Source organism: Pogona vitticeps, chromosome 1 (assembly GCF_051106095.1).
Source record: "Pogona vitticeps strain Pit_001003342236 chromosome 1, PviZW2.1, whole genome shotgun sequence".
In the NCBI taxonomy this organism is placed as follows: Eukaryota; Metazoa; Chordata; class Lepidosauria; order Squamata; family Agamidae; genus Pogona; species Pogona vitticeps.
In genome coordinates, this window is record NC_135783.1 from 204,517,890 (window position 1) to 204,545,205 (window position 27,316).

At 42.0% G+C, this 27,316-nt stretch overlaps 1 protein-coding gene across 3 annotated transcripts in view; it reads left to right on the forward strand.

The window, feature by feature from the left end:
• LRP2 (LDL receptor related protein 2) overlaps positions 1–27,316 on the forward strand; it is a 194,525-nt gene that overhangs the window by 130,495 nt on the left and 36,714 nt on the right. For all 3 annotated transcript variants that reach the window (XM_078394476.1, XM_078394478.1, XM_072981712.2), the window contains 19 exons: positions 414–656; positions 3,730–3,855; positions 4,921–5,040; positions 6,062–6,193; positions 6,431–6,632; positions 9,172–9,467; positions 9,846–10,362; positions 11,943–12,095; positions 13,249–13,419; positions 15,872–16,095; positions 17,474–17,651; positions 19,460–19,656; positions 21,125–21,370; positions 22,355–22,483; positions 23,469–23,588; positions 24,659–24,775; positions 25,186–25,302; positions 26,256–26,393; positions 27,061–27,183. In XM_078394476.1, the coding sequence (XP_078250602.1) occupies positions 414–656; positions 3,730–3,855; positions 4,921–5,040; positions 6,062–6,193; positions 6,431–6,632; positions 9,172–9,467; positions 9,846–10,362; positions 11,943–12,095; positions 13,249–13,419; positions 15,872–16,095; positions 17,474–17,651; positions 19,460–19,656; positions 21,125–21,370; positions 22,355–22,483; positions 23,469–23,588; positions 24,659–24,775; positions 25,186–25,302; positions 26,256–26,393; positions 27,061–27,183 (3,549 nt within the window). The remainder of the gene's footprint in view (positions 1–413; positions 657–3,729; positions 3,856–4,920; positions 5,041–6,061; positions 6,194–6,430; positions 6,633–9,171; positions 9,468–9,845; positions 10,363–11,942; positions 12,096–13,248; positions 13,420–15,871; positions 16,096–17,473; positions 17,652–19,459; positions 19,657–21,124; positions 21,371–22,354; positions 22,484–23,468; positions 23,589–24,658; positions 24,776–25,185; positions 25,303–26,255; positions 26,394–27,060; positions 27,184–27,316) is intronic.

Here is a 27,316-nt window from a genome sequence, read left to right on the forward strand (position 1 = left end):
GAGAATTTACGCATGCCCAGACACTATAAATTGAGATGGCTTCAATTTTGACTTTTGAATGACGATGCTGATTTTTAATTTGATGGCAGCTTCTGAGATATAAGACCTCACTCTGCTCCCCTTTATTTCAACTTTTCTCTCATTTGTTACATTTTCATACAAGACAAAAAGGAAACTGTAAGGATCTGTAGTCTTTAGAAATATTCAGTGGTGCAGAAACAAAAATAAAATGTTGCCTTCCGTTTGACTGACTCTAGACATGTATTTTATTTTACATGCAGTCCGTTTTGCGGCCGTGTTTGCCTTGGCAGGTAAAACAAACCAAGTACTGTGTTATTTCTTAGCCGTGTTTGCCAAAGCCTTGAGCTTGTCTTCTGTCAGTGACATTTCTTTGTCACTTTTATCTCCTTCAGCTTTTCATACCTGTCAGCCAACAGCTTTCACCTGTGACAATGGGCGGTGTGTACCCTACGCTTATCGCTGTGATCACTACAATGACTGTGGAGACAACAGTGATGAGGTGGGCTGCTTGTTCCGAACTTGTGACTCCCACACAGAATTTACTTGCAATAATGGAAGGTGTATATCTCTTGAATACGTCTGCAATGGTGTAAACAACTGTTATGATAATGGCACTTCAGATGAGAGAAATTGCCGTAAGTTGATTAAAAACTATGTATTGTCCTTTAGGATCTGATTCTTTAGGCTACAGAAGAGGAAACTTGTTTTGCTTATAAAGAATCAGTGGAAGGGAGGAGTCAAAGGGAAGAAATTATAAAAGACTCTCAGATATGTTTTTGATGCAACACATCCAACTTAGAGGAAGCTCAAAAAATTGTTTGGATGTTACCTGATCCTCTTTTAGCTATTGAGGAGTGTTCTGTTCCATTTACACCAAAAGTTAAGGGAGTTATCCTTCAGATTTTGAGGACAGAATAATACAGCATACCTTTAGTGTGTATTTCTTAGCCACTTCACGATTCTTTTCTTTGCTTTGGCTTTATTCTGGCTCCTGATGAAATAATGGTCATCACTATTGCCATGTTGATTGCCCTGATACCATCTTTGCTGCTATTATACTGTTCAGATTCAGCTGGGAGAGAGACAGGACGAAACACAATGTTGTGTGCCAATGTTTATTTATTGGGAACCAGCAGAGAGGGTTCTGTCAGTAGATCCCTCTTCTAAACACATTTTCCAGCCATAATTCTGCTGCATAGAAGTGAGCACCGGGGAGCGATTGTAATCTCGTTGGCAAACAATGGAACAGTGGAATAAAATGTGGTGATTGGAATTCATCGATTTGTGATCGATCTGGCCCTTTTCATGGGTCAAAAGGGACCCCCCCCTGCAAGCAGTTCTGTATAATGTGTCCTCCAATATTGCACGCATTTACTGGGGAGTAAATATTTGTGTCGAGTGGGACTTCCTCCCATTAGCATGTATGGGATTCTAGTCCAAATCTGAACTGTACAACTTGTAAGACACCAAACCAAGCACACAGAGCCCACAATTCCTGAATGCAGGGATTCATCGGATTCTTTTTGTTGCAGCTTGCCTCTAATTGCCAAAGGAGGAGACTGTCCATCGTACATTGGCAAAAAGCTATGTGTGGGTTTGTTGGGTCACAGGTTCTGTCAGGTTTGTGCTGAATTCTGAAGTAATCCTGTTCTGTGATGTTTGATCATCACAGAGCTGGTTTCCAGTTATAACGTGATGGTTTCCTCACATTTCTGCAGAGCAGCTGAGTTATGCCTGATGAAGAAACCATGTTGCATCAGGAGGCATTTGCTCCTAAGTAGGGAATAGGATGAACATTGGACAAACTTTGTGTTCCCTGCCATTTTCCAAAACCCTGCCCCCATGACAAGACTCCCTGAGGCAAATTCCACTTGCCCTAGCAACATTTCCCAGGTTCCTGTGAGAACAGGAGCTCATTTAAAAACATTTTCCCACCTATCATTCTGCATAGGGAAGCGCCAAATTCGATGAAGGTTAATGCCCCTTCCAGTGAATCCTGCACAGGACAGGTGCCATTTTGCTCAGGAATTGTATTCATCCTTTGCAGCTTAGTGTGTCGTCTGTTCTTTCTGAGTGAATCCTGTGCAGGAAAGTTTTAGAATAGGTAGCTGTGTTAATCTGTGCTAGCATATTAAGCAAAAAATTAAAAAAAGAGAAAGAAGCCCAAAACATTGTGGCACCTGAAAGACTAACTGCTTTATTTTAATGTGTGCTTTCATGGACAAGTCCACTTACTTTACTCTTACGTCTGAGGAAGTGGACTTGTCCACAAAAGCTCACATTGAAATATAGCAGTTAGTCTTTAAGGTACCACAATGTTTTGGGTTTTGTTAGTTTCCTTTTTATTTTGGCCTGATCAGCTGTGCAGGAAAGTTGGTAGTTGGAGTGCAGAAATTGCAATAATTCTGCATAGCTTGGTGCTTCCTCCAGAAAAAAATAATTACCATGAAATTTCTGAGAAATCCCATGATATTTTGTGCAATTTTAGGGGGTGGGGTGGCGGTGGGCTTAAAACCTTGTGCAGAGAAATCTGAGGGGAAAAGAGAGGTTTCTTTGCTTCATTTGCAGAGAGTGAGAGGTTGCAGAACTCCTGTCCCTCTATTTTGTGCAGTGGATTTATAACCTGGGGTCCCAGGTATTCTTGGATTGCAGTCCTAAGCCCTGAGCACTGCCTTTGCTAGAAAGAGCTTCTGGGAATTGTAGTCTCAAGAACGTTTGCACCCTAAGTTTGGGAATCATTGCTGCTGGGGAAATGAAAAGTCTGTAGGGAGGAAAGGTCAGCGTTTAAACAAAAGGGGGAAAGACTTGGGCATCGACTATCCATGTTACAATTTAAATGCATAGAAAAATCTTACAAGTTAGGGGGTGGGAAATCATAATTACAAAATGCCTCTTTTCTGATTATATTTGTAAAGCATTTCTAAGTGACACTTCTATTAAAAACACAAGAGATGGACAAGACCCTTGCTGCCATCAGTGTGTTTTAGTGCAGCATGGGGTGGAATCCAGTTCGTTTGGTCTGTTAGTGGAATACTAGTTCTGGCTTCCCGTCAAAATTTGTTGCAGAAGTTTAGAGGAATTTCTACAGCTCATTTCATGGAATCATAAGGGACAAGAAGGGATGAGTAAGGAGAAGATGTATAGGCAGAAATCCAGTCATGTAGTATAGGATTCTGTCCTCCATGATTTGGTTTCTCTCCTGCTTATGTAGGGCACAGAGCTTGTCTTATATATAAAAATGTACCGTGTGGTTTCCAAGGTTTGATTTTTAAAAAAAAAAAGTTTAAAGGGGTAATTTTCTTAAATTACTGCAGAAAACAAAAGAGGAAAAGGCTGTTATAATAGTTAAATCACTTTTTATCTGATGTAAATAATGAGTCTATATCAGTGGATCAAACAGTTACCTGTCCTGCTTCGGTATGTGAATATATTGAGAAATAGTGATTGGACAGCCAGTAGATTAATTATTATCCTCAGAATGAATACTCTAGTTATCTCATTCTTATGGAAGGGCATATTATGCTGATCAGTGGTAGATTGCATGACATGTAACACTACTTCTGAAACTCGATCCCTGAATAATTCTTCCTCTGAGAAATAAGGTTGTTTGTCAATACCTTTGTGAAAATCCCTACAGTTTGTTACAGTGTAAGAAAAAGAGAGAAAAATCTAAACCCTTCCATCTTCCTATTTTCTTTTCCCTTAAAGCTGAACGTACTTGTCAGTCTGGTTACACAAAATGTCAAAGCACAAACATATGCATTCCTCGGACTTATCTTTGTGATGGGGATAATGACTGTGGTGACATGAGTGATGAGAGCCCTACTCACTGTGGTAAGCTTAATGGGTCTCCCACGATTACCCTCCTCCGCTTCGTGTTCCTACCTTTCAGTTTTGGTAAAAAGCCAAGCATTCTTGTAGCTTCTCTTCTTTGTTTCTCCCTTTTAGCATTGTATTGCAAAAGGTACATGTTTTATGTGTGCGAAGGAGAGAAAGAGGGTGGGAAAAGGGAGAGGGTTGGACATGCTCTGGTGAACTTCTAGAACTTGAATACATAAATTCTTTAAATGAGAATCATGAATAAATTCTTTTGAGCCTTGCTTTCCCCAGCCCTAGTTCAACACTGTAACCACTGTACCACACTGGATCTTTGTTGAGGAGATCTTCGTTGCTATTGTTACTATAATTTGGAATTTACTTAATGGGACTCTAACTCCAGAAGTCACAAGGGCAGGGCCTCAAATCAAGCACCTTTACTGGGCTTGCTAATCTAGAACAGGTGGAACATTCTAAGTGAGAATTATCTTAGACTGCGTCTGATCCTTTTGAAAGTTTTGTGCAAAGTCGGAATGGTAGTATAGTTAGGTCAGTGGGCTATTGGCCGTTGTTATTGCCTTGGCAAATGCTCAACCTTGCACCTCTCTGAAGCTAATGCTGTATAATTCTCATCCAGAGAGCTATTGTCATAGAAAACTGTTGAACTGCAGTGGTTTAGAGAATGAACTGTGAGTCATGGTCAAATCTCTCTGTACGTATTACAACTTTACTAGCCACTCTCTACCAATCGTATATCCACCTATTTATTACCAATCCTCAGTATGCACAGCTTGGGGCTCTCCATATGTAGCTAGCAGCCCTAATCAGCATAGCCTGCGATGAGGAATTCCTCAAGTTGCATCTCAAGAACATTTGGAGGACTATGACTTGTCCATCATGCACAATACAAAGTCAATAATAATGGCCTACTTCTGAAAACTCTTATAAAAGTTGCTAGGTAATATATCTGAACATCGAAGAATGCAGTTTTCTCTGCTGAGATTTAATCATTGCCATGGTGGAATGAAATGCAACTTCCAACATCGATAAAGCAAAACCTATGATTCATTTTCGCCCTTGCAGTCTCACTGACCTGCTCCAGCAGTGAGTTTCGTTGCTCATCAGGACGTTGCATTCCTGCCCACTGGTATTGCGATCAAGCTACAGACTGCGCCGACGGCTCCGACGAGCCCTCCTCTTGTGGTAAGTGTGAGCTTCAAAACACAGGAATTTGCGAAGGCGATGCTTTAGCTGAGATTTTCTGCCCTGGCATGCGAGTTGAACTAGGTGGTCCGTGGGATCCTTTGCAACTCTGCAGTTCTGTGATTTTGTAGCCAGAATTCTATTGCCAACATATGCTTGTGTAAAGGAATTAAGGCAAGTTCTAGGTAACAGATTCCTGCTAACAAGGTGAAGATTGCATTCCTGAGCATGTGCCCCATCACATGATTGGTACATACCCAGGAATGCAACCAGCATTAATGAAGGGTGATTTGCTGCCAAGACTTATATAATATACCCTAAACAAGTGTAGATCGGCATGTTTATGAGTCAACCAGATGCATCGTCTGATTTTAGAAAGGGAATGGGGTAACTTAATGGATAATCCAGGGACAATCCGTCGTATTGGAAAATGTACTACAGTCCAAATCCCATGTGTGAGACAGTGCCACTGCCACGCGCAGACTGCTACCTACCCAGTTGTTGTATGCCTTACTGTAGCTTTGCTTATGTCTGTTGAGTCTGTTTTGAGCTGAAACGTTTGTCACCTGTTTCACTGAAAAACTAACGTATTTTAGAAACCTGGGGTGACATAACAGAATACGTATACTGTAGCTGTTGAAAGCATAACGTGCATTACTTCTTTGCCTTACCCGTTGGTAATCTTATGGATGAAAGCATACATTGTGGAAAGTGGTCTTTTTTGGTACTGACATAAACATGCTTAATATTATCCTGGTTGCTAAGGAGGAGGCTTTTATTGTGTAGGTGGTATAATTTATTGATGTGCTAAATCAATTTTTTCGCTTATTCTTTTAATAATTAAGTTTTAATATGGTGACTTTGTTCTGCTCTTACTGTACTTTTAAAAGCTAATCTTCTAAATTACCTTGAGTTCAATTTTTGAAAGAAAAGCAGCACATATAAAAATATGTAAGAAAATAAAACCAAAAGGTATATTGCAGAGCATACAAACCAGGCTATCCATTCATTCTCTTCTAAGTTGTCCCCACCCGGAGTTGTTCAGGTGACCAGTTCAGGTGTGATGATGGCAGATGTATACCAGCTACATGGATCTGTGATGGTGATAATGACTGTGGTGATATGAGTGACGAGGACCAAAGACACAACTGTGGTAAGCATCTGCTAGATGCAAAGCTTAGCTGTTATGGCAGCCTTTTTTCTATTCTTTTATTTACTTTTGTTTTGTTATTTTATCCGCTTTTCCCACAGTCCCTTTGTGGGGTATAATTTTTTCAAAAAATTCCCAATGGCTAAGAAGGGATTGAGAGGAGAGGTTTGAGATGTATTTAAACGACTTGACTACAAAATGTATTTTAACGGGTTGCTGGAAATGTGTGTTTTATTGTAGCAAATCGCAGCTGCTCAGCCTCCGAGTTCACTTGTGTGAATAATGCACCCCCGCTAAGAAGGTGTATCCCTAGGGCCTGGGTCTGTGATGGGGATGCCGACTGCAGTGATGCTTACGATGAGCATCAGAACTGCACAAGAAGGCCGTGCATGGATAATGAGTTCACCTGTAGCAATGGACTGTGCATCCGGAACACGTACAGGTTTGTTAGAACTGTGGGGGGGGGAGTTTCTTTGAATAAGTTCATGCAGGTGGAGCAGGGAAGGGTAACCCCTTTGGGCCCGAGAGCTCCTGCAGGGCCAGTTGGCAGGCCAAGGCCTACTTGTGGATAAGTACATCCGTATACATAAGACACAGGCATACTCTCACGCATACATATTTATATACTCAGATGCAAAGAGATAGAGACAAGAAAAGATGTGCGCCTGCGCACACAATATTATTATTATTATTATTATTATTATTATTATTATTATTATTATTATTATTATTATTATTATTATTATTATTATTATTATTATTATTATTATTATTATTATTATTATTAATTGGATTTATACCCCGCACCATCTGGCAACCAGGCCACTCTGGGCGGCTAACAACAAGATAAACAACACAGTATCAAAACACGATAAAAATAAAATGAAACATACATTCAAACAAGTACAATAACCAATGGGATAAATTAAAACAGATGGCTATGAAGGTGGTAAAAAGGATGATGAAAGGGTGGTAAAAAGGATGGTGAAAGGGAGACTAAGATCTCAAAAACTTAATGCTCAGGGATAGCCTGGCAGAAGAGCCAAGTCTTCAGTGCCCGTTTGAACCCATCCAGCGAGGGTGCCAGGTGGAGCTCCATGGGGAAGTTGTTCTATGGGGTGGGGGCGACTGTAGAGAAGGCCCGGTTTCTTGTTCTTTCCCTCTGAGCCTCCTTTGGGTTCAAGGCCCTCAACCGCCCTGCCTGTGAAAAGCAGGTATTATGGACAGATCTGGCTGGGAGCAGGTGTTCTGATAGGTACCGAGGTCCTAAACCATTTAGGGGTTTGAATGTTATAATCATAACCTTGAAGTCGATGCGGAAATGAACCGATAGCCAATGAAGGGCGGCCAGAGTGGGGGAGATATGCTGGAATTTCTTCACCCCAGTTATTAATCTGGCCACTGAATTCTGGACCAGTTGATGTTTCTGCATCAACCTCAAGGGAAGCCCCACATAGAGAGCACTGCAGTAGTCTATTCTTGAGATTACACGTGCATGAATAAGTGTTGTGACCACCCTAATGTCTAGATAGGGATGCAACTGGGCAATCCTCCAAATATGGAAATGGGCTGCCCGGACCACAGATGCCACCTGGGTTTCCATGGTGAGACCCGGGTCCAGGCAGATGCCCAAGCTGTGAACCTCACTCTTGCCCAGTGATGGCTGGAATGGCATTGAGGCCTCTGGGCACTCCTGGCCCAAGGTGAGGCTCCACCCGGGCTCCTTCCAAGTAGGAGGCCTCAAAGGGATAGTTCCCTGGTCTGCAGTCGGGCACTCCATTTCTTCCCTCGAAGCTCTTGGTGGACATATGATTGGCCCTGGCCTGCTGGCCTCCAGGATCATGGAGCTCTTAGAACGGTGTGGTCTGATCCATTGTTGTAGCTAGGCCCATGAGATGCAGCCAGTGTTGGAGACACCGAAACCTCAGGTTCAGGGACCGTTGCTGAATTCGTCTCAAACAAGACAGACTCGCTTAAACTAGAGAGGTCTAACACAGGATATCATGTTTCAGCCATGTGTGTTCTGTGCTGTCAAGTTGAAATCAACTTAGAGCCACCCTAATAGGGCCTCTGAGGGAAGTGATATCTTTAAGGAGTGGTTTTGCCAGCTCCACTGCTCCAGGGAGTTTCCATGGCTGAGTGGGGATTTGAACCCTGCTCTCCAGAGGCCTGGTCCGTCACTGTTGTCTACTACGCCACTCTGGGAATCCTGTGGTTTCAACTGTAGTGTCCTTTGGTTAAGGTTGTCTGCAGTCAAAACAGCCGCAGTCAGCTTCCTTCCACAGACCAATGCAGGACTGCTGGTGTGATATACTTCTTGTGGTCTGCATGGAGAAAAAACTGGGCTGTCCTCAGGGGCAAGGTCGTTTCAGTTTTGTGAGGGGTGAACATAGGGAGACATATGCCACAAACAAGAGTTTACAAAGTAGCCGCCTATACAGAGGTAGACGAAGTTGATGGAAGGTTTTCTGTGGCTTGAAAATTAGCAAAAACCTTTGGAGAGACGGCTGTTCCTTTTGCTGCTTGCTGTGCTGAACTGCTCCATCCAGCCTCGCCAAAGTCTGTTTCTAATACTTGCTTGGCTGGAATTCTCGTGTACTTCAGTTTTGTACCTGGGAATCCTGGGACAAAACTATTGTCTGTTTCTTGTCCAGCATTTTCAGTTAACACTGTAAAAATACTAGCAGTGCTAAAAACTTGTTTTTTTATGGAATTCTCTTTAGCGGAGAGCTGCTCCACTGGAGCAGTTTTTTTCCAGGGTATTTTGATTTTCTTTAGAACAAGGACTGATCCTGGTTGTAAAGATTTCTCAGGTCAAACAGTAGCACAGTAAGTAGGCAGACATCTTCAGTGGCGGAAGAAACTGGGATCTCCATTGCTGACAACTTGCATTTTTCTGATCAACATAATTGCGTGTAGGTTTGTGCTGCCTGACATCGTTACCTCTTCCATAGTGCTCCAAAAATCTATTTCTTTTCCAGGTGTGACAGACGTAATGACTGTGGTGACAGTAGTGATGAGAGAGGTTGCGTCTATCAGCCGTGCCCACAGCACCAGTTCACCTGTCAAAATGGCCGCTGCATCTCCAAGGCCTATGTCTGCGATGGGGACAATGACTGTGGTGATGAATCAGATGAGCTCGAACACCTCTGTGTCACACCAGAAGCAACCTGTTCTCCACATTATTTTAAATGTGATAATGGGAACTGTATTGAAATTGTCAAAGTCTGTAACCGGATGGATGATTGCCTTGATAATAGTGATGAAAAAGGATGTGGTATGCATAGAATTTTTCAAACTAAAATCAATGTCATATGTAAATATTTGGGTTTAGCTTAAGGTATGGGCTGGTTTGTTATCCCACAGCCTTTTCCAGTCCAATATATTGGGTTATAATTCTCATCACCCTTCAGCCAGTCAAGCCTGTTGCCAACATTGTTAAGAGGTGTAGTCCACCAACCTTAGACTGAAGAAGGCTGATTGGCTCACATTTATATGGCATATGTGAGACAAATATTGGCCATCTGGATAAGGGCCAGCCCTTTTATAGTTTCCATAGAATGAACAGAGAGAGATTATGGCCATCAGTGACTGTAAATCTTATGAAAATTGAGTAATGTGTTCTTTTTTTTGTCCCATTTTCTTCTATCTATAGGCATTAATGAATGTAATGACACTTCAATCAGCGGCTGTGACCACATCTGCACAGACACTCAGACTAGTTTCTACTGTTCGTGTCATCCTGGTCACAGGCTCATGTCCAATAAAAGGTCTTGTGATGACATAGATGAGTGCACTGAAACACCATCAGTGTGTAGCCAGATTTGTGAAAACACAGTTGGCTCCTATATCTGTAAGTGTGCACCAGGTTACATCCGTGAGCCAGATGGGAAAACTTGCCGGCAAAATAGCAACATATCTCCCTACCTTATATTTAGCAACCGCTACTATCTGAGAAATCTCACCACGGATGGCCAGTCATATTCTCTGATTTTGCAAGGACTTGGAAATGCAGTAGCACTGGACTTCGACAGGGTGGAAAAAAGGCTGTATTGGATTGATGTGAGCAGGCGGATCATTGAAAGAATGTTTTTCAATGGGACAAACAAGGAAATAATAATAAACGATGGCGTGCCCAGTGGGGAAGGTATTGCTGTTGACTGGGTTGGCAGGTAAATTTCTTTATTTTTAAACAGTTATTATCACGGTCTTTGTGTTTTGATGTTATTACGGATCAGTGTTTTCCCCCATATTCTTCAAATTATTAGTCAGCATCTCTGATAAGCAACTGTAAATAACAACTTGCACTAATCAGACCTTGTATGGAGAGATGCAACACAATATTCCTTACAGCAACACAGAGTTATCAGTATTGTTATTACAGGTTGCAGGCAGTGTCTAGGAGAATAGTGCATTGGCACTCTCTTTTTATAGATTAGTGCTCTCTGTAGATTGGACATAAGCAGCATAATGCCATGTTTATATGCAATACTTAGTGGTTTAAAATTGTTCCATCCACTCAAAAGTTGCCCTTGATGTATGGATTTCCAAAAAGACTTATGATCTTCAGATGCTGAGTGTTGATACCAGTTACATTTTTCTTTTTATATCATTGTACTTAGTGGCAAGCATTGGTTGTTGGTGTAGTTAAGAAAACATCCTTAAGATATGGTTAAACATATCATTCATCAGGGAATACAGAATACACTGTATTTGACATCAGTATCGTTAGTCAGAGCAGAGATTAATGAGTATTTGTTAGAAGCACTGCTGTGGTGTTACATGACTAGGGTATTAAGACTATCAGGAGAGGCCTTTCTTTTGCAGACACTAGTTCTTGTGAGAACAAATTTGAGGTGGGCTTCTTAGTTTGTTTGCTTTACAAAATCTCAGTTCATCAACCAGAACCAGGTACAAACTACAGTGGTGCCCCGCATAGCGACGATAATCCGTGCAGCAAAAATTGCTGCAAAGCGATTTTGTCGCTATGCGAAATTAAAAAGCCCATAGGAATGCATTGAAACCCTTTCAATGCATTCCTATGGGCTTAAAACTTACCTTTTAAGCGAAAATCCTCCATACGGCGGCCATTTTAGCTGCCCGGTAAGCGAGGCACCCGTCCCTGGTTTACCCGGTGGCCGTTTTGGAACCGCCGATCAGCTGGGGAAAAATCACTATGTGAAAATCAGTAAGCGAAACAGCTTACCGATCATCGCAAAACGGTTTTCCCCCATAGGAAACATCGTTATGCGATCGCAAAAACATGGTTGCTATGCGGATTCGTTGTTAAATGGGGCGCCCGTTATGTGAGGCACCACTGTACATATGCTTAGAATTAAAGAACACGGTGTCTCTCAAGTACATCATGAGTCTAGAAATGTGTTTTATCTATCAAAACTGAACTAAGTCATAGTAGTCTGTTCCCACAGAAGTCAAACCTTGATTAATTGAAACCTCTCTTCATTTTGGTAGTCTCATTCTGCATGGGAAAGTTATGTTATTCTTCCTTTTATGAATCGACTAGGAAACAGAAACCTTTGTGGATCTATCACAGAGCACTCAAAGATCTATAACTAGTTCCTAACGTGACATCTGTCCATCTCTGCTCCAAGAGATTATAACACCCAAGCCACCCCACCCAGTTTTATTCATCTGCCCAGAGTTCTTTCAGTCATTACTGCCAAGAGAGAATACCCATGGATATACAACACAGAAGTACTGGGCATAACTCTCATCTTGTTCAACATTTCAGAAAACTGTATTGGGTAGATGCTTCCAAGGATTGCCTCTATGTTGCTGAGCTTGATGGCCGGTTCCGAAAAAAATTACTCGATCGGTGTGTGGATCCCAACAACACCTTCTGTTTCCAATATCCTAGAGCCATTGCTGTTCATCCCAAATATGGGTAAGCTATTTGAAGAGTTATTTCCTTTTGATGCAGCTATTTTATGATATCTGTATGCTTTTGGGTAATCATAGAATTTCAGTACCACGTAAATTACTCCTGCCCCTACTATTTATAATGGGGGCAGAGGCAATTGAGGATCTGCAGAAAGCTTAGGACAAGCAGCAATCCTAAATGCATTGCAACATACTTGCCTAGAAATCAACCCTCTCTGTTTCTTGGGGGAAATAAGGCTGAATATATCATTTAGCACTTGTGCTAGTGCAGATTAACATTGATCTAACGATGGACAAAGGAAGGAGAAGAAAAAAATTCCAGACTGACACACTGATAATAAGGTTTGAAGAAAAGAATAGGGAGATAACAGAGAAGCTTCTGATAGCCGACATGGCTGTGGAGATCTTGGAAAGGCTTCCTAGTATCACTTGTGATGCTGCCTTTTTCACTTTGGTGTCAGGAGGAATTCCCTTGTTGGCCGAGAAGACTGGGGTCACCCAGATTGTCATTCTGCCTTTGCTCACAGAGGGGTTTTGCTGCTAATTTCTCTTTATGACAGCTGTCTGTTACACACACTGCAATCAATCAACAGTCCCAAAGAGACCAGAGTAGTTTTGAATTTTATCCTATACCATTACATCTAGTCTGTATTTGTAATATGTCTCTTTCAATAGGTATCTCACAATTGAGGAAATCAAAATAAGGTTTCACCTCCCATAGTATGCTATAACCTTGAAAGCAACCATTGCCCAAAACAAAACAAACAAACAAAAAAACCACCTTGCTGCCTAGTCAGCATCAATGTAGCCTTTAAGGGTGGCACCAAAATATTTTTATGTCAAAGCAGATACCTTGGAAATGTTATGTCTTCCTCAGTGAGTTATACAGATTAATAAGCCAAAGCTCAAATACGACACTGGAATATAATGTTGTATAGTGACATGGCACTAATTTTCTTGCAGAGAGGTTAATGTAATAGTGCCACCCCTTGGCTGTTTTCTTTTTCTTTCTTTCTTTCTTTCTTTCTTTCTTTCTTTCTTTCTTTCTTTCTTTCTTTCTTTCTTTCTTTTCTGTGTATCCTCCTTCTCAAGCTGGCTCACTCACTTCTGTGTTATGTAGACTCTGGGTGAATTCATTCTGTCTTTTAAAAAAACAGGCAAGTCTACTGGACTGATTGGGGAGAGCGAGCCTATATTGGACGTGTGGGAATGGATGGCAAGAACAAGACGGTGATTATCTCTACCAAGTTAGAATGGCCTAATGGACTCACCATAGATTACACCAATGACAAGCTCTACTGGGCAGATGCCCATCTGAACTACATTGAGTACGTACATAGAGAAGAATAAAGCAACTGGGTAACTCTTCATACCAAATTTTGGGGGGTTACCAAACTAGTCTTTTTCAGTTTCAAAACACAAGCCATCTGTTTTGCATCACAGATATAACTAGCAATATTTTTGTCACTGATATTTCTCATTAATGATGAGAAATCATTGGGGCAATACAGTTTTATTTAAGTTAAGATAATTAAAATTCTTTGCTTTTTTTAAGTACTTGCAATCCTGTTAGAATCTTTTAAACTATGATTTCTGCAAGTATACGTATCTTGAAATGTTGTGTCAAGTTAGTTTTTGCTTTAAATTTCTACCTAAATTTTAAATTCTGTAAACACTCACTGAAGAAAACAGTTGATAGATTCATTATGTTGATCACGTTATGTATTGTTTGAAATTCTGTTCTGTAAGTTGCAATGTGTAAGGCAGACGATGACGTCAGCCGTGGCAATTTTTGAGCAATAAAACAGTTCTGACCCCTGAAGGCCCCAGTGTTCCTGGGGAATCCTTTTCATCATCAGGAAGCCACTGGTGGCCAAAAGACTGACAAGGAGGAAGACCTTTAATTGCTGCCACAGGGGAAGATATCCCAGTGGCAGCAGTTTTTCTTTCTTTCTTTATTTTCTTTCTTTATTTATTGTATTTATATGCCGCCTATCTAGACATGGTCTACTCTGGGCGGCTCACAACTTAGAAACTTGCCCTTATCTCGTGCCCCCCCCCAACAGCTTCCCAATGAAAAAAGGGATTCCACATGTACCTTGGGTCAGTTGGAAGTGGATGGGCTTGGACTTGTTTTATTTTTAAAAAATGCTCATGACATAAGTTGCAGAACAGGATTTCAACCATGAAATGAAACATATGTAATGTCTATCAATAACAAAGGGGTTTTGATTAATTAAGAAGGAAAGTATAGAGAAGAAACAAAAAAGAGGGGAATTTGAGATACTGTATTTGAAATTTAGAAATAAAGATATTTATCAGTGTATACAATTGCGATTGTGAATACTCAGTGGGATGACAAAGTTCTGACAATACTTGTCTCCAATGCTTCAGCTCAAATCCCCCCTCTGTTACATACCACTGATTGTGTTATGTATTGAAAAAACAAAGCAGTGTGTGATACTGGAGACTGAAAACTTCACCCTTTATCTGGAAGTAATAAGACATAATTTGAATCATCTTCTTGTTAATCTTCTAGATGAATACTTTTACATTGTTTTACTTCTTCTGCCCCCACCCCATCCCATTCTAGAGTTAATTTCTTGCATATATTTCCAGGTTTTTGGGCTTTTTAAAAAACTTCCCTTCATTGTGCCCAGTAAATATAGGAGAATGACATGTCATGGTGTTGGCAGGAAGGAAGTCCAAAACTATGGCGTGGTAGATCAGTGGACACAGTATATGTAAAGGAAGTGCCCTTTTGATACCAGGAGGATATAAAAGTCAAAAACAAGCACTTAAAGCCTTTTTCAGATACTGTATATTTTTCCAAGGGCAATAGCAGTTCTGAGGTTCCACCCTGCAGTCAAAGGCTTTTCCATGTTCCTGCAGCCTTTCATTGCATAATGAAATTACAGTGGTGCCTCGCATAACGAGCGCACCGTTTAACAACGAATCAGCGTAGCGATCTATTTTTTGCGATTGCTAATGCGATCGCATTGCGATGTTTAGATAGGGAAAACATCGCATTGCGATGATCGGTAAGCATTTCGCTTACCGATCTTCGCATTGCAATGTTTTTAGAACAGCTGATCGGCGGTTCCAAAATGGCCGCCGGGTAACCAAAATGGCCGCCACAAGCATTTTCGTGCGCTGCCCTCCCTTACTGAGGCGGCGAAAATGGTGGCGCTATGGAGGATCTTCACTCAACTGTGAGTTTTCGCCCCATAGGAACACATTAAACGGAGTTTAATGCGTTCCTATGGGTTTTTCCTATCCGTATAGCGATGTTTCCGGATAGCAACAATTAATCCGGAATGGATTAACGTCACTATGCGGGGCACCACTGTAATTATAGTGAATTGCTTAGAAGAAATATTTGCTATTCCTATGGAGTTAGTGGTGGTGGTGATGAAAATGATAGTCATTAGCCCATTGAAATGCAGTTTTAATTTATTGAAGTAAATTATAAAGATGGCTGATTCTGTGCAGCTGTTCAGTTAATGAGAAATATTCATGATACCTTGAGGGTATTGTTTTTTTCTATTCTGATGGTGACATCAAAAGCTGATCTGGGTGGCATTTTCTAGGCATCTAGCTAAATGTTTAGTGCATTAATAGTGATGCTTGAGATTCTATTTTGGCCCCTTTGGGAAAACACCACAATAAAATTGTTTTTGGTGACTCTTATGTTCCATTCACTCTGAAGCAGTGGTGAATAGTTGAGGTGCTCTTGCAATTTCTGTCCCAGTTTTACCTCCCTTTTCTTTTTCCTTTCAGATACTCAGATTTGGATGGTCAGCACCGTCACACTGTTTATGACGGGACATTACCTCACCCTTTTGCAATAACAATTTTTGAGGACACGGTCTACTGGACTGATTGGAATACCAGAACAGTTGAAAAGGGAAATAAATACAATGGATCAGGCAGGACAGTTCTGGTGAACACTACCCACAGACCCTTTGATATCCATGTCTATCACCCATACAGACAGCCAATTGGTGAGGAATTCATTCTCTCAACTGTCAATATCTGTTTCTTCCTGAAAGCCTATTCCTTTGAGTTCTGCCTGCAGTGCAAGCAGTTGCTGCGGGGAGGTGGACCTACTGCAGAGATCTGCTTGTCGTTTAAACATTTTGCTCCCATGGAGTGAGCTTTAGAAGCACTTCTGTTGATGTACGTATAATACCATTGTCAGAATCATCGCTGCCTATGCTCCATTGCATTTGTTCTAAATGGGTCATTGAATTAACTGGATCCAGCTGCTCCCTGTCTGTTTTGATCCCATTATATGAGCAAGCAAGAAAAGACGGCTGACAGGCTGCCTCCCTGTGGTTGCCTGTTCTTTGTATCTACGTACTCTGCATTGTTAATTCGGGTTTTGACTGTTTTGTTAACCCTAGATTTGGACTATTGCTTGTTTCTTCTCAGGTTATGCTTTGAGCTAGCCTGCTTTTTTAAATACTAGGCGGCCTTGGTGTAGGAATTTAAGAAGAGCCATGCTGGGTCAAATGGAAGATCTAGCTAGTCCAGCATTTTGTTCCTGCAGTAGCTAACCAAGCAGGATATGAAGCCCGCAAGCAGGATATGAATGCACCCCTTTTTCTTGTATTCTCCACCAACTGGTTAACAAAGGGCTGCCGCATCTGATACTTAACCACCATGACTCATAGTCATTGATAGCCTTATCCTCTGTTGGTCTGTCCAAATACTTTTGACAGCCCATCTCAGCTGATGGCTAGGATTACATTTAAGACTAGCATATTCCATACCTTTAACCATGCCTTATGTAAAGGAGTACTGCTTATTATTAGTTCCGACTCTTGTGCCATTCAGCTTCATTTGCTCTTGGGTTCTTTTTGGCATTGTGAGAGGGAGAAAAAGTTGGCCCTGTCCACATCCCCTAGCCACACCATAAATAATTTCATCCATCCCTAGCATGTGTCCCTTTACTCAGACTCAGTCCCAGTCCTACACCAAATCTGATGGGGTACCTGCCATATCTCGTGGCTTTTTACAAGTGGAAATAACGCATAGTCTGCCCTAAAATAACTTATCCAGAAGATCTGTTGAGCTAGGATAGGAAACCTGGAAGGAAGCAGGATTTCTCTTCAATATGTTGCATGGATTACATGTTTCCATTAAACTTGTTCCTGTATATAAATCAATAGGAAACAAACTCAGCAGTTTGTGTGGGTGCAGGACAATGTTCTGGAACTAACCTGGAACCTAAGTTAGAAGTTAAGAACACAGGAATTTGATTTGGGGTCAAACAAAAGACGGAAGTGGCCTTTCCCATTTTAGTAGCAATTGTATTCCTTTAATGGACATTTCTTTTCTGAGAAATAATTAGAGGTCTCTCCATTTCTCTTTTGTTAGTGAGTAATCCTTGTGGGACCAACAATGGTGGCTGTTCCCATTTGTGTCTAATAAAAAGTGGTGGTTATGGCTATTCCTGTGCCTGCCCTGATAACTTTATGGTAATTCAGTTTGGTGACACAGCTCACTGCCTCCCTATGTGCTCCAGCACCCAGTTCCTGTGTGCAGACAGTGAAAGGTATGTCCATTTATTCAATACATTTCTCTCAACATAATTCCTGGTACCCATTTTTCCCTGCAATTTATTTATTTATTTATTTATTGGGCTTATATACCGCCCCATAGCGCTACAAGCACTCTCCGGGCGGTTTACAATTTTTAATTATACAGGCTACACGTTGCCCCCCCCCCCCCCCCCAGCGAGCTGGGTACTCATTTTACCGACCTTGGAAGGATGGAAGGCTAAGTCAACCTTGAGCCGGCTACCTGGGATTTGAACCCCAGGTCGTGAGCACAGTTTTAGCTGCAGTACAGCGTTTTAACCACTGTGCCATGAGGCAATGATTCAATAGGGAAAGTCAGGCTGGAAGATTATGTCTAGTTCTGGCTAAAGATTACCTGTAAGCTTATTGGCTGAGTGGGGATTGGAAGTTGGTTCCCCCCCCCCCCCCCCGGTGCTTATCCAATACCCTGCTCCACAAATGGGCATCTCTTTTGGTCCAGATTCAGTTTGCCTAGAAATTCTCAGGGGCTGCATTCCACTGATACGCAGGGCCAAATATGGAAAGGCTGGATGAAAAATACTAGTTTTACTGCCAGTAACTCAGCCTTAGGAAAGGAATTCCAACTGACACAGAAGTCGGGGAATCGCCAAACTATGAGATTATGGGGAAAGGCTGTAGTTGTCTGCTTTCCACAGCTGGAAATGAGCCAAACTGGGAGGCTAGATTTGGGTCCAGGCCCTGAGATTTCCTCGTCCCTGCTCTAATTACTACACTGTCCTAACTCCTGTGAAGCGTTGCTGGCCCTTGGGCACGTGGAGGCACAGTAAACTAATGCGGCAAACACGGGTAGTTCTGCTTCATCATCAGCTATCATCCTGAAGGCTACATGCCACCGTGATAGAATTGTTGTCATTCTGGTGTCATGGGCTGTCAGGATGCCATCGTTGCTACCATACAGCCCAGCTGACTATCTGCTTTATTTCCTTTCTTTGTCTCTTTGGCCTGCCTTTCGTTTTTTTCATTCTTGCCTTTTCCAGTGGTCCCTGTGGTACTTCTGACATACTCAGCATATCTTTGCCTTGTTACAGCTGTAACTGTGACTTGAGGGTGTGGGGGGGGCAGAGATTGAGAGCAGATCAGCAAAGTTGCCTCCAGTGGCTTCAGAGATGTTTTGGGGACAACATATAATCTACTGAGTGGAGTCTTCTTCAGGAGGAGTCATGTACAGTGCTCCAACACCTGGTGGTTGATCTAAAGGCTTCATGTGGCTCTCTGAAGGGTAGACCACTGTCCAATCGGCTGAGCATTGCAGAAATTGCAGTATTTGGAGATGAGAAAACCCCTTGGAAGAGGACAGCCTTCACAGAGTAGTATATCGGAAATTACCTAAAGGTGGCGTAGAGATGTTTGCCCAGACTCGTCAGTAGGTACAAATAGGATATTTTCTACAAAAGGCTAATTTATTGGAAGTGTTTGAGGCCTTTGCAAAAGAAAACTATTTTTCTTGAAAACTGTTTTACTTGTCTGAGGAAGTGGACTTCTCCACAAAAGCTCTTGTTATAATATAGCAGTTAGTCTTTAAGGTGCCGCAACATTTTTGTCATCTTTATTTTTCATTTTGGTTTTTGCCTGATATTGATCTTGAATTTGGCCTCTTTTAAAGACCCAGGTTGTGGCATTAAGCGTCCTTAACTTGGAACTTAAGTCTCCTTGGGCTGCGTGAGACTTGCTGCCGAATCGACATGGTCATCATTAGTCCTGTAGAGGCATCCAGTGTCATTGCTTCCTCAAAAGGAATATTCTTGTCTCCTTTTCTTTATAGATGCATTCCCATATGGTGGAAATGTGATGGGCAAAGAGATTGCCGGGATGGCTCCGATGAACCTCCAACGTGCCCCCCTAGACACTGCCTTGTCGGGCAGTTCCAGTGCAACGATGGCAACTGTACCAGCTCTCATTACTTGTGCAACGGCCTATCTGACTGCCCAGACAGATCAGATGAAGACCACATCCTTTGTGGTGTGTGGCAAGTTGTATATTCTCAAAGCCCTGCATCTGTCTAACCAGTCCTTTATCACAAGGAGAGATGGGCAAGAACTGCCAATTTGCTGGTTTGTGTCAGTTTAGACACTTCAGGCGCACAGCTGTTCTGCAAGCACCCTGGCTTCCCAGCCCTTGACTTCTCTGGTGGGTGCCTATTCAGTGGCCGCATGTGGTTTCCCAGCCCCACCTCCTCCAGCAGCTACCTCTCAGTAAGCACCTGCCAGAGGAGGCAGGGCTGGGAAGCTGTGCCATTGCCTCTGAGTGGGCGCCCGCTGGAGGAAGCGGGACTGGGAAGCCAGGGTGCCCATGGAACAGCTGTGTGCCCAAAGCACCGAACCTGCTTTTCGAGCCCCAGAACCAGTGCTTGGCGTCCATCTCTAACCACAAGCAGTGAAAGGGATTTAGGGATGTCACAGCTGGTCCTTTTTCATGAACCGTCGCCTTGACAAAACATTCTTTCAATAGGATTGATAGATCACGAGAAACAGGGAATTTTGTAGGTTGTTGAGGACGGCGCCACTTTTTGATCACTCTAGCAAGAGTGAGTAAAGAATCTGCAGACTTCATACCAGTGATTTATTTCTAGCAGGGCGTTGTAGCCTTTGAAATTCTGGATTGTGTCTTTCATGACAAGCAAGAGGGAGAATTCCTGTTTTGTCCTCGGCTCTTTTCTCTGACTTAATGAGTCCCAACTGCTTCTGCTTTCAGACAACACATACAATTTTTTTTTAAATCACTTGTTGAAGTCAATGGCTAGTTTAGTTATTCATGCTGTTTTTAAGATGTGAACAAGAGTGATCAGAAAGTGAGAGCCATTACGCTCCATGGAAGGCCAGTAAGGCTATATCATGTCTAGCATGCATTCTTAACAAGCAAAACATTAATTTTCTTGATACTTAGGTTACTTAGTATATCCATTGGGTCCAAAACTGGTTCGCAAATTATGTAGCATGCCAGGATGTGAAGAAATTTCAAAGGGAACATGAAACCATGGCAGTTTCATAATGTTTTTTAAAAACAATCTGCCTAAACAAATTTCTGTGACAGGTATTGCTGGCAGAATTTAGCATTTCTCAAAATGTCTTATGAAAAAGCATTTTTGATTTTCAAAAATGTATTGTTTTTGCTTTATTTTTAATTTCAAGTTGAGTTTTTTTTGGGGGGGTTGTTAAAAGTGGGATTGGATTAGGGTTAGGAGAAGACGGGAGAAGGGGAAGGTTTCTCAGAACTCAAAGTAAGGTGTAAATCTGAAAGGTTTGGGAGCCACTATGCTAGGTGTAACTGTGCGTCAGCATTTCTCTACATAGCTAACCCTCCCATTGATTTGAGCATAGATTTAACTTAAAAAAAAAACAAATTGTCATCTCTTAATCACTTCAGATAGAAGTGCCTGGGCTGCATATTTCTAAAAAGGTATGCATTTCACAATTGTGGTCCCTCTTAGCCAACCATCAGTGTGAATCTCACCAGTGGCAATGTGCCAACAAACGATGCATCCCAGAGGCCTGGCAGTGTGACCGAGAGGACGACTGTGGCGATCACTCAGATGAGGACAGTTCGCATTGCGCCAGCAGAACTTGCCCTCCAGGCCAATTTAAATGCAACAATGGCCGCTGCATCCCCCAGTCCTGGAAATGCGATGTGGACGATGACTGTGGCGATCAGTCGGACGAACCAATTCACGAATGCAGTAAGCAAATCGCAGCAGGCAGTGCTTTTTGTTTGTTACAGAACTTGGGAAATTTTGGCTAACTTTGCTCCTACCACTGTTAGAGAGATGCTAGCCAAACAACATGGAACACAGCACCATCCCTGATGCGGTGGTGGAGCATTTTGGAAAAAAATGTCCCAGTAATGTTCTGAAGGTACTGCAGAGCATGAAGGAACAGACAGGCAGATTACTGCCAAGTTAACAATAGCACACTTCCTTATTCCAATACAATGAATCCAGACTAGCTCTCTGGCTCTCTCGAGTCACAAAGTAATTAGAATGTTTTCATGTGTATTGAAAGCACCGGAGGAGAAGGCACTCCTTTATCACTCTTGAGTGACGCTATTGGTCACATTCTTAGGTCTGCACAGTGTGTTGCTCAAGGACTTGGGCAATGCCTTTTGAGTATATGCTTGAGAGAAAATCTGCTTTGATTGACAACAGATACATGTGTGGACCCTCTGCAGGGTCCTCCGCTTCCTCTTCCCCAGCTCATCTATAGCTTCAGGTCCGAAATTAAAATGAGAGGAGAAAGCAGAGTGAAAGGATCCTTTCCCAGTTACAGAGAACCTCAGTAGTGTGGTTATGGAAACACTTAGGACAAACTGGGGATTAGGTGAGGCCTGACTCAGTCATGAATGAGGTGGACACCCTACATGGCAGGTTCAGATGTTCTTAAAGAAGAATGCCAGTTTGTCAGTGGTTGGTAAAGGGACATCCCTTAGTTTTTTCTGCCTCGGGAACCAGAGCAGAATTAGAATTTTTTCTCTGATGTGTACCTTATTTTACATGGAAAAACCCTTTCTGCATTTAAATATAAATAAATCTAGGGTAGCCAATGGTTTCTCTGTTTTATCTGTATCCTATCTGAAGAAAGTTTGGAAGCTGCTTTTTACATCTTCAGGGAAAATGAATTCATCCTGGACCATAGTAATCAAAGGGTAACTTTTCCTTTTCTTGTAGTGGGCCCTGCCTACCGATGTGACAATCACACAGAATTTAGCTGTAGAACAAACTACCGTTGTGTCCCGTTGTGGTCCGTGTGCAATGGTCACAATGACTGCAGAGACAACAGTGATGAACAAGGCTGTGGTATGTCTAAAGGCTGAAGAATTTATTTGAAATGATCATATTCTGTATGCCAAGGTGTAAAGCCGTCAGTAGCTTCAGTGCTGAAAATCATATACAGTATCCATCTAAATTCATACCGACTGGTCCATGGGGTCACAAAGAGTCGGACATGACTTAACAACTAAATAATAACAACAAAATTTCACGAATTCAATCCTGAATGAGACTGCAGGGAGAATTGATGGCATTTCACCATAATCTGGTGGTTCTAGAGGGATCTTTAAACAGCATGGGTGCTGAATATAGAGAATCCTATGACGGGGTTGACAGTTGAAGAAAAACTCAATTCAATGATATACCTGGCTCCAAAAATGTAATTTAGCTTCTTTGTACCAGGTAACATTCATTTATTACCAGAAGATGTGGCAAGTGATGAGCTTACCTGTATTGAAAGCTATCTTGGGGTCTCATTTGAGCAGGCATTCTTCTTTGGTCTGCTCACATGAGGGTACATGATTTTCAGATGTTGATAAGGCAAAATCCCAAATCCTGTTGACATTGGCCTCATGTGTAAGTGCAACTGCAGAGCAGGCTGTCTGTTGTGTGATTGGTCATCCAGTCAGTTGGACAACAAATTTTGCACCAGTGCAGAAACGCATGCAGAAGGGGAACCTCTCCAGAGTGCAGAAATGTTGATATGATTGGCTTTATGCAATTGCATAAGCAAACAGGATTATTCTGTTACAGTAAATAGCAGAATAATCAGCTGCTCTGATAGTTGTTGCTAGACACAGAGAAAATATTCGACAGCATAAGACCTTTTTTCCCTCACAAAACTGGTTTGTTAGAAAGGCACTTGAAAAGAAGTTTCTAAATTTGTGGACTTTTTGCTGTTGCCGTACATGTATTTCTGCGTACTATTCCTCTGTTCTCACCAAGTTATCTTTGAGAAGGATAGGCACGTGCTTGGCTGTTGACTGCTTTGAAAATTCTGTGTGTGCTGCAGAGGGCCTGACTTGTGATCCTTTGGGAGATTTCCGTTGTGATAATCACCGTTGTATCCCGCTGCGGTGGAAGTGTGATGGAGACAATGACTGTGGAGATGAATCTGATGAACAGAACTGCAGTAAGATCTTTCAGACTCTCTAGTACTGGTAGTTTGCATTGAAATATTATGCACATTTCTTGTGTAAATTTGACATTTCGCGCATAGATGGTAAGGAATTTGCCCTTTCCAGATTTCTCATTCAGAACTCCCGTGATTAAATATGCTTTCATTTAAGCAGTTCTCTAGAGTTTAAGATTGTGCTATTTGATGACCCAAATGCTGTAAACGCTTTGGTACTGTCCAGCTACTGGTGGGTTACAAATTTAATTAGACACTGGCTATTAAAGAAGTAGTGACTATCACTTCTTCCGAACATTCTTAGGAAAGGGACAATGGTGACACATATTCAGAAAATTATTATCAGCAGGGTGAGATTTAAAACCATGTGGTTTTTCTGTCAGTTGTCCTAACTTGAGCTTAGTGACGGTGACATGTTCCTTAGCAGGGCAAGCCCTGAGCCAAGGGGGGAGGCGTTTTCCAAAATGGTGTCCTTTGGACTGCTTGTGTTTCGCAGGCTGCAAGTAAATCCTCCAACTGCCACAAGAGTTGCACTAGCTTTGGAGCAACTGTGTTTGCTGAGTATCTGTGCTTGCATTACAGTGGTACCCCACATAGTGAAGATAATCCGTTCCGGAAAAATCATCGCTATACGGATTTGTCACTATGCGGAACAAAAAAGCCCATAGGAATGCATTAAAACACATTTAATGCGTTCATATGGGCAAAAAACTCACAGTTCTGCGAAAATCCTCCATATGGCCGCCATTTTCGCTGCCCGGTAAGCAAGGAATGGGTGCAAAAACACTGTGGGCGGCCATTTTTTTATCCCGGTGGCCATTTTGGAACCACCAATCAGCTGTTAGGAAAACATCGCTATGCGAAAATCGATAAGCGAAACAGCTTACCGATCATCGCAAAGTGATGTTTTACCATTTAAAACATCGCAATGCTATCACAAAAACGATCTCAAAAAAAGCATCGCTATGTCATTAAACAAGGCACCCGTTTTCGGGGCACCACTATATTTATCAAACATTTCAGCCCAACGAGTCACCAGTTGTGCCTGTGCTACCTCTCTTTATCTCAAGGTCCCCGTGAGTGCACAGAAAGTGAATACCGGTGTGACAACCTGCGCTGCATCCCTTCTCGGTGGATATGTGACCATGACAATGACTGTGAGGACAACTCAGATGAACGGGACTGTGGTGGGTGTTGCAGTTTGGGTGTTCTAAAGATCCCCATGGTGTGTTTGATGTAAAACTGCAGGCTGACATTACCTTTGTGATATGAAGGCTAGAAAAGCCGTCTTGAGAGTGGCTGGTGTTGTTTTTCATTCTGGCACATTAAAAAAGAAAGAAAGAAAAAAAATGAAGCCCTGTTTTCAGGCTGCATGCCAAACCAGCTGAGCTTTTCCTGATTTGTATGGAGAGCAGTCTGTCCCCTCCCCATAGCTGAACAGGGGTGGGGCTAGAAGAGGAGGAGGAGGAGCTAAATGTGAGCCTTATTGGATCAGTTTCCAACCTTCTGCGGGTTAAGTTTATGGGCCAGACACTCTTTCCTATTCTCCCTTTTCTTTAAAAGCCTTTTCATAACAGCAACTTATTCTTCTTTTTAGAACTAAGGACCTGCCATCCAGGTTATTTCCAGTGCAACAGTGGGCATTGCATTGCAGAACGGTTCCGATGTGATGGAAGTGCAGATTGTCTGGATTTCTCTGATGAAGCAACTTGTCGTGAGTTCCTACATCTGTTGCAGCAACCTGCATGAGAGAGGGATTCCTCGTGGCCCTCTTTTCCATTATTTTTTTTTTGGTGGTGGTGGTGGTTGGAAGAGCAAACATCTGTGGTTTCTTTCCACTATGTCCTAAATTTAAAGAAAATGTAAAGTGCATTGCTGTGTCTAGTTAAGCAAAGTTAGTGTTTGGATAGCTCAAATCAGTTAGGTATCTGACTGCAGAGCCAGAAGTTGGGAGTTTGATTTTCCTCTATGCCTCCAGGGAGAAGAGCCAGCCTATGTGGCCTTGGGCAAGCTACACACTGGTCCCAGGGCAACCCCCCCCCCCCGCAAGAGGAAAGGAATGGTAAAACCACTTCTGAGTACTCTCTACCTAGAAAACCCTGAAAAGTACTGACATAAGTTGGAATTGACTTGACAACACATTATTATTATTATTATTAGTAGTAGTAGTATTGATGGCCATAATATAGCTTTCCGTATTCAGGAAACATTTAATGCAAACCAGAGTATTGGAAAGTTGTTTGCATTGTAACTCTCACAATTGCCCAGCCAGTATGACTAGTCACCGTGGAGACCGATGTTTCGGGGAAGTGTAATCCCTCCCACAAAATTTAAAGTTTTTGTCAAACTCATCTCATTATGAAACCAAAAGCAATCCCCACCCACCCCTCAAACTGCCTATAATGGTACATCTCCATGTACTCGAGAGAACTGAACAGAATGGAACTGACCTGGTTAAGATGTCATATTTTTTTCTTTTCTCTTGAGACCAGGGATCTCATCTGCCCATACCAGTAATGTGAATATAAATTGTATTCTGAACGTAATGAAAGAGTGAAATGAGGCTGTAGAAGAACAAACAGAACTATTTACGTCTCTGTGATGTTCTACAGAAAATATTATAGAGAAAAATAATGGTGACATTAAAGAAGACTTTCTTTTTATCAGCTACTCGCTATCCTAACGGTACCTATTGTCCACGAACAATGTTTGAGTGCAAGAACCATGTCTGTATTCAGCCGTATTGGAAATGTGATGGTGATGATGACTGCGGAGATGGCTCGGATGAAGAGCTTCACTTTTGCTGTAAGCTGAGAACATTGGACTTGGGCTGGTTCTAAACCTCTCTCTCAGCTTATTAAAGAGTTTGAGTTAGTTTGAATGGGACCAAACCACCACCCTGCCATATCAGAAACTATATTTGAGGGTCTACTCAACAGCCAGCCGCGGTTGGCAAAACATGTGGGCGGGTGGGGCTAATTACGTAGCATTTTAGATGGTGGCCTGAGTTAACTTCTTGTAGAAATTTCAGTTTGTTTGTTAAATGTTAACACCACAAATGAATTGTTAACTATTTCCTGAGAATAAACAGTCTTAATGAAACTGAAAGTTTCCAGGGCATTCTGGAAGGAAACTGAGAGAATTCATCCATCTCTTCCTTGTGATAGACACAGGAATGGCCAGTGTGGATGTAAACTTGAGTGGGATTCAAGGATCAGGAAATTAAATAGGTTTAACATTGGTGAGATGTAACAGTGGACCATGGGACGAAAGGAGGAACTAATAGTCAAGGCCACTATTATGTCTTCACTGTTCGTTAATTATTAATAGTGTATGACTAGATGATGTGACTTCTTTCACTAGTTTAGGATCACTATCTAGCACTTTTCAAGCATGTTTTCAAATAAATTGTTTTTTTTTAATCTCACTGTCCTGCAAACTATTTAAAAACCATTGATTTCCTTAATTTCAGTGGATATTGCCTGTGAGCCACCATTCCGCTTTCGTTGTGGGAATAACCGTTGCATCTACAGCCATGAACTTTGCAACCAGGAGGATGATTGTGGAGATGGAAGTGATGAAAAAGAAGAGAACTGTAGGTTACCAGTGTTTAAAAAATTAATAAGAAAAAAATAGAATAGTGTCCCTAGTGATTGTGACATTGTATGAGCTGAGGTGAAAGGCAAATTCAGAGAAAAGCTGAGCTTTTCAAGGCCCCAGATTCTTCT